Below are 7316 nucleotides of genomic sequence, written 5' to 3'. Positions count from 1 at the left end.
CAAATCCTAAAGTTGACCTCAAAATCCTAACTGAATCGGTTATTGTTTTTAATTACTTGATTAAATTACTTTCATATGCTATTAATATTTCAAATTTGTGTTAGAAGTCATTATTCAACCTTTTTCAACCTTAGATATTTGATTAGTCTAACGGAAATTAAATTTGGCCTTGATAACAATCCAAACCTTCTTAAAACTTTAAATTGAGGTCCATTCGGTTTAAACCCATTAAAGCCCACAAATTTGGCCTCATTAGCATTGTTTCTTGACTAAGTTTTGCATGCCCATTTGAATGACCAGATCTTTTTAAAATAGGGCCTAGAAGGATCTAAAAGGGATAAGCTAAAGGGCCACCTCACTATTTCAACTCAACACTCCACCATGAGAAAATATCTTAAGATAGTTTTGTCCCTTTTTTTGGGTTGTCTAAGAGCAATACTCAAGCTCACTCTGAGCCCTCTCTTCATCCCTCACTTATAATAGAAGTGGTCCAGCCCATTTCATAATCATCCCATCTCTTTGTCACACATTCTTCAAGAAGAAAACTAAAAACTCTCTCGGATAGCTTTTCGGAATTCTTTTGCACGCTTATTTCAAAGCTTGTATAAGTGTTTTCTCACAAGATTTCCTTCATAAACGTTGTTTTGTTTTAGAATAATTTACATGGATGTCTTATTTATTTCATTTGAAGATAGTTTGATTAATCAAATATTATTTAAACCCCGCAAAGGTCATTCTTGGGTTTAACAACTGAAAAAAACTGAAAAACAACGGAATACTGCATAAACTTGAAGCCCTTCAACTTAAAGATTGAAGGCAAAACACCAGTAAGAACTCAGACAAAACAACCCAATAGCACAGGTCCAGACACCGAACAGGGGGAGATTGAAACACTAGGAACAAAAAAAGAAGGAAAAAAACACATACTTATTGAGTTCGAACGAACCCCCTAGAGCACCACGACACTAGTTTACTGCTTACTGTCGCTTTTGCATGGCAACGACCTTCGACCAAGCTGGCCTAGATGTGATATCGGCTATCCACGCACTGACATGGGGGCGGGAATCAAAGAGCTTCTTAATCTCAGTGCCCATCAAGTAATTTATACAGGGCAGGTGGTGCAGATCTACCAAGGTGAAGCTTTCACATCCCAGGTACTTTGACTCAGCCAGTCGACTCTCATAGACATCAAGGACCTTAACCAGCTTAGCTTCGTTCTCCTCTACAACTGCCTTATCTGTATCGCCCATTCCATACGCTGGCTTGGCTGCCAGCTCCCAGACAAGCTTCGAAGCTACCGGGTCAAATTGGTGGGCCTCGACCTCCATCCACACCCCTATAATTGCTTTCTTCTTAGAGTCTCCGAATACCAGGTCGGTCCCCTTCCCAGCATATTCGTTGGCAACGTACTTTGTAATTGCCCTTGATTCTGCAGTAAAAAAGGGTCCAATCGTGAAAATCACACTAATTGCATTCATGCACTAAAAGTATTAGGTAATCTCTGCCGGTTGCATATGAACTTTACCAAAGAGCTTTAGATCTCCATGTTCAAAGCCAGGAACTTGACCAAACGGCTGCATCCACAACAATAAATTAGATTCAGCAGAATTATATAAGTGGTAATTACAATTCATTCAAACCGTTGCGATACATTAATGGCTTCTTTTTCCTTACGTTGATGGACAAGAAGGCCTCCTTTTTATGTTCACCAGCTCTCATGTCTACCGGAACGAACTCAAATTCAACCTCTTTCTCATAAAGGGTAGCCAGAACTCGAGCCGCAGCTGTTGAGAAAGGGGATCCATGTACTTTGATGCCCGCCATAATTGTGGATGGTGATTTATGATCGAGAAATAAGAAGAGAGAGGAGATATACCAAGGAGCAGAGCTATGAAGAGAGAGTCGATACCTTTATGTATATTATGGATTTAGACTGAGCCTCATCTCCTCTAGAATGCTCTAATTTCAAGAGAAAAAATTTAATTGTAAATATAACTGTGCATTAATATATGTACTAATCTAATGTGATTGGTCAAAAATTAGATTTTATTAAAAACAGTACTAATTTAAATTTTAAATATGAAAAAATCAATATTAATATGTAGATTAGTACACGACTTTATAGTTAACAAAACTCATTTCAAGTTGCAAGGCAGCAGATTATTTCAACCCCATTTTCAACGATTTTGTTTTGGTATTTTTCTGGCATTTTCCCCCTATTGCATGAATGGTTAAAACAATAGCAGTAGTGATTATTTTATGTACAAGTAGGTAAATGGCAGCAGACAATCCCAAGCGCATCAACTAAAAGAATGGACATCTAGTGGTCTGGCTCAGTTTTTCTTTTAAGAAACGGAGGAAGAGGAAACTGCCGGTCGACCACGCATGGATGACCCTAAAGTTTTTCTATGGTGTCTTTTCGTATGTATTTTTTATGCGCGCGATGAACAAGTGCATGAATTGAGCCATTTAATTAATATCGAAGGGCTCTGGGGCCCTGGGCTAACCATCAGTGCATGAATTGAGATAGCGAAAGGCTCTGGGCTACAGCTGTATTGATGTATCTTCATTTACTTTAATATGCGGTTTATTTTATAATTTAAAAGATTATATTTTGATTTTTAAATTTGTTTTATAAATATTTTTTATATTTAAAACCTTTCTCGTCTGCATATGTTAGCCAGAGTTCATCCTCTTGAATGCTATTGTATTCCATAATAAAAAAATAATAATAATAACACCAAATAATTTATATACTTCAAGTTCATAAAACTTGTCAAACAATTTATGTCTAAAATGCAGCCACTTTTTTCAATGAATTTGATATTGTTAAGCCATCCATGTTTAACCAGGCCTTTTATAATTTGGATATTTTATATAATTTAAAAAATGATAGATAACATATATAAATTTTACGATATTAAATGTTAAGACATATTGGATTTATGGGTAATGTAGACCCCAACACTTAATAATGGAAAATCTTTCTAATATCTATCTCTCTTTGAATTATAGACAAGATTTGAATTTAAAAAAAAAAAAAAAAAAAAACACTTGGAATTTTCACTTTACTCTCGCTCCCTATGCAACTAGGGCTTGGGCGCAAATTATAAACTTTAGATTTTTGCTACATACAAGAAAAGTGGCGTACTAATCTGCATACTAATATTGATTCATTCATATTCAAATTTTAAATTAGCATTATTTTTTATAAAATTTATTTTTTAACTGTACACATATTAATACACAATTATGTTTGTAACTATATTTTTCCTAAACTTTATTGGAGGTATTGTCCATAAGATAGAAATAATAAAAAAAAGGTAATGCTCTTATTCATCATAATATTTAGAGTATTAGGCGGCACCCCAGGCTAAATTTATTTTATATTTTATATTTTTTTAACATCATTAAACATTTTTAGAAATATAAAAAATATCAATATATTAATAGTAATTTTTATAATAAGTAAATAAAAAAATTAAATATATAAACAAAACTGAGATAACAAAATAAATAGACAAAATAACGTTATTATAATATTTATCCTCCTCAACCACACTTAAGTGAGTGTTATTTAAGTAGTGGACAAGAAAAACAACTTAAAATATAACGTAATTGAAAATGATAAGATCTGAGATTTAAAAACAAAAAAAAAAAAAAAAAAAAACGCATTATTCATATAGTGAAAGCATAATTCAATCCACATATTTATTGGGGATGATGCTACCGTCACCTAAGTGGCTCCGCTTGTTGGGAGCCATCGATAGGCTAAATTTTTTTTAATTATGTTTTAATATTTTTAAATATTTTAAAAAAATATTAAATTTATAATAATATTAAATAATTTTTCTTAATTGTTAAAAAATAATAATGATAAAGCTAATGGTGGCCCCCAGCGGACAAAGGAACGATAAAGGAATTCATATATTGACTTGGGAGTCCACGAAGAAAATAGTGGGCAAAAGCTGTATAGGAATATGCTCTCTCTAGATGCTCCTTTCTAATAGAAAATTCCTGTTTTTATTTTTATTTTTAAGTGGGTGATTTCTTATATTATTTAATTCAAGCGCATGTGCCCCTTGGAATAATGTGGTCATCGTAACGTAAAGGAGACAGTAAAGTAACTTTATTATGATGTGGTAGGTACACCGGGCCCGAGCATTGAATAAAAGCTAATAAACTATTTTTACCATAATTATTTTATTATATAATTGTGTAAAAATTGTAGAAAACTTGGTGTTTTATAATTTTTTAGGGTTGAATGGCCGACAAACGATAGAGGATGCTTAGAAAAATATAAATTAAAAGGACGGTTTGGCGCGTTCGCAAAGCGACAATTTATGTTTGTTTTTATTGAAAGTCATCGTCCTACGACCCACATCATATATTTTAATATTATTTTTTATTTTATTTTATTTTATTATTATTTAACTAATTAAATTATTATTATAAAAAATATAATATATAATATGTGAACCACCACAAGTGACCAAATCCCAAAAGAAAAAAGATACACAATATCTTACTATTCACATAATCTACACACTAATTTTTTTTTCTTTTATAAGATATTTAATAGATAGATAATGAATAGAATAATGTAATTATTAGAAAGAATAAACTCAAGAAAATATTAAAAAAAAATTATGGTGTGGAGAGGTTATATAGCATTGCTGGTCCAATCTTGGGGTCACGGACTGAAAATTCCGGTCTATCATATTTGTCACACTTAACCGTTAGCTATCGATTCATTCAGTCTGATTTGGTTCACGAATATTTTTTTCTTTTTTTTTTTTGACAAAAAAATTAATACAAAAAGTAATTAAGTTAATAAAATTAAAATTAAGTGATTTTTTTAATATTTTATATATGATTAATGAATATTAAATAATTTCATTATATATATAGTCAATAGTGATTCAATGAATGAAAATTATATAATTAACTTATACATCTACTATATAAAATAATATTATATATATTCAATCAGTCTTGATCTGATTCAAAAAAAACCACACCCTAGATTAACCAATAAGACTATTGGTCCGGTCTGGTCGATTTTAGACCAATAGTTTTACAACCCTATTGGTGATTCACGATATGAATAAAGAAAATGTAAATGGAATTTAGAGAAATGAAAGCAGATATTTGGAGAAAAAAATAAGCATGTACATGTTATATCATTTCTTAAAAGCATTTATTATAAATTCTCTACACTACACATCATTCACTTCACATAATTTAAGTTTAATTAATTTTTTTGATTTTTAAGAAATGATCCGACCCTATTAAATGCTTCATTAATCCATTTGTCTCAAATAACTAAATAAAACTCCTGTGTTTCTAAATTTCAACTAACCATTTTTATTTGGGTGGTGCTAGTATGCCGTCTTCGATTATTGGGCATATAGACTAGTACAAATTTTACTTTTTATTTTTTTTCTTTTATTTTTTACCATATTTAAATATTTTAAAAAAATAAAAAAAAATATATCGATACACTAAAACTCAATTTCTTAACCATTAAATAAAGAAAAAAAATTAAAAATAATTAAATATATGAGCGGTGAAAATAAAGAAACAAACTAATGGGACATATTAGTATTTTCTTTTTTAATAATACCACTAAAAGCTTATATAGATTTTCACTATATTTCATTAAAAATATATAAACAAAAAGGCAGATAGAGATAAAGGGACAAATGAATGGGTCATGCTAATAAGCATCTCAACACACGATATATATTCTTATTTTTTTATTTTATTATTGTTAAAATAATTAAATTATTTTACTCATTATCCATACAGAACCACATACTTGTTATGGAGAAAAGAAAAAATATATATATATATATATATATATATATATATATATATGTGATGTATAAGATGTTAAGTAGAATTATCCTAAAGGAATAGATAGATGCATTAAAGGAAGAAAATAGAAAAATACATGGAAGAGAGAGAGAGGGAGAGAGGGAGGTAATTTTTATTTTAATAAGTATTTTGCTAAGATGATAGCTAGCGAAGTGTTGTTGACAAAGTCATGGCTATAATAAAAGTCGGAAAGGACTCAGAAGCAGGATACTCGGATAGAATATGAATAATGTTAGACATAATTTTAAATTTCGTAAGTTTTAAGTAATTTTTTTTAAAGTATGGCCTATTTTTAAAAAATAATTTTTTTATTTAAGTCTCAAATTTATTTATTTTTTTTTTAAAAGGAATGCATGAGATATATTTTTTAAAACTGTAAATATCATTTCGCTTGAAATATATATATTTTTTTGGATTTAGACTTTTCTGAAATTTTAATTCGTTGTGCCTAGACTGAAAAAAAGATTTATATATACAGTGACTCTACAATATTTATTATACATTTAATTCTTCCTCAAATAATTTACTTAATTAATTATAAATATTAGGAGATCTACTTTATATATTTATCTCTCCTCTATCATAAGCCTTACAATTAAAGAAACTTTAACACATCTAAATTCACGTCTTTCAATATGTTAAATTTTAGAGAAATGAGAGACCCATTGCATTGGCATGGAAACTTTATTTTAAAACAGGAGTTGTCGGGTAGAATCTTTTTACTTGACGGGAAAGCAGTGTAGTTCAGTATTTTGGAGTTGTTGAAAGAATAGTCTTGTCCACTCCCCTAGATCCATGACAAATAAGGAGTCAAAGTCCACTTCTCCGTAAGGCAATAAAATGGCCCACGATGGCACCATGTTGGATGGTCTAACCGGTTGCCCCCGGGGAAGGGTTGGGCAACATGCTCAGCTAAAGTCGTTTTTTTATTTTATTTTATTTTTAATGTTGGGGAAACTTTTTCAAGGCAGGGCTTTTCGGATCCACTCCTGCAAAATAAACTCTAGTTTCATGCACCGCACATTTGAAAGTTTTTTTAATTGAAACTGATTAAATCACTGATTTTTCATTAAAGGATGTGACTCCAAAAGATTATTTTCACCTATAAGGTATTGAACCTTGAACTTTTGAGGGGAGTGATACCCCAAGACCAAGGTCTTCACCACTTAGACCAATCTCTCGGAATTATCTTATTCTCATTTAACTCTTCAGTTAGCTGATCTTCAATTCTGAAGATTAGAGCAAAAGAGCTCCATAACGACGAAGAAAGGTTTCGCCGAAGCAAGTGCCTTAGTTCTTCTTTTGGTATTTTTCTAATTCTAATATAATAAAAATAAGCAAGCACACTTGCCCATTTTATTTACGATTTTTCTTGTTCATTTTCACTCGATTCATAAACGTCTCTCAACCCAATTCGAATCTAACAGTGCAACAAA

The 7316-nt window shown here is 30.6% G+C and overlaps 1 protein-coding gene across 1 annotated transcript; it reads right to left on the bottom strand.

Annotated features, from left to right (window-relative positions):
• Positions 1-761: 761 nt before the first annotated feature.
• LOC122317296 (glutathione S-transferase-like) lies at positions 762-1943 on the bottom strand. The gene is made up of 3 exons (XM_043134292.1): positions 1675-1943; positions 1526-1574; positions 762-1429 (listed from the first exon to the last, which is right to left on the bottom strand). The coding sequence occupies exons 1-3, from the start codon at positions 1822-1824 to the stop codon at positions 978-980; spliced, it is 651 nt and encodes a 216-aa protein (XP_042990226.1). The 5' UTR covers positions 1825-1943; the 3' UTR covers positions 762-977.
• Between the last annotated feature and the right edge of the window lie 5373 nt (positions 1944-7316).

This window comes from Carya illinoinensis, chromosome 7 (genome assembly GCF_018687715.1).
Source record: "Carya illinoinensis cultivar Pawnee chromosome 7, C.illinoinensisPawnee_v1, whole genome shotgun sequence".
In the NCBI taxonomy this organism is placed as follows: domain Eukaryota; kingdom Viridiplantae; phylum Streptophyta; class Magnoliopsida; order Fagales; family Juglandaceae; genus Carya; species Carya illinoinensis.
This window is presented reverse-complemented; position numbering and strand designations above follow the sequence as displayed.

What these genes read in the sequence shown, in the direction of transcription:
- LOC122317296 (XM_043134292.1), bottom strand. Translation starts at nt 1,824, where the DNA reads ATGGCGGGCATCAAAGTACATGGATCCCCTTTCTCAACAGCTGCGGCT. An exon ending in AGGCCTTCTTGTCCATCAAC is followed by an intron (nt 1,575 to 1,674) that starts GTAAGGAAAAAG and finishes TTGTGGATGCAG; the next exon opens with CCGTTTGGTCAAGTTCCTGG. An exon ending in TGGAGATCTAAAGCTCTTTG is followed by an intron (nt 1,430 to 1,525) that starts GTAAAGTTCATA and finishes TTTTTACTGCAG; the next exon opens with AATCAAGGGCAATTACAAAG.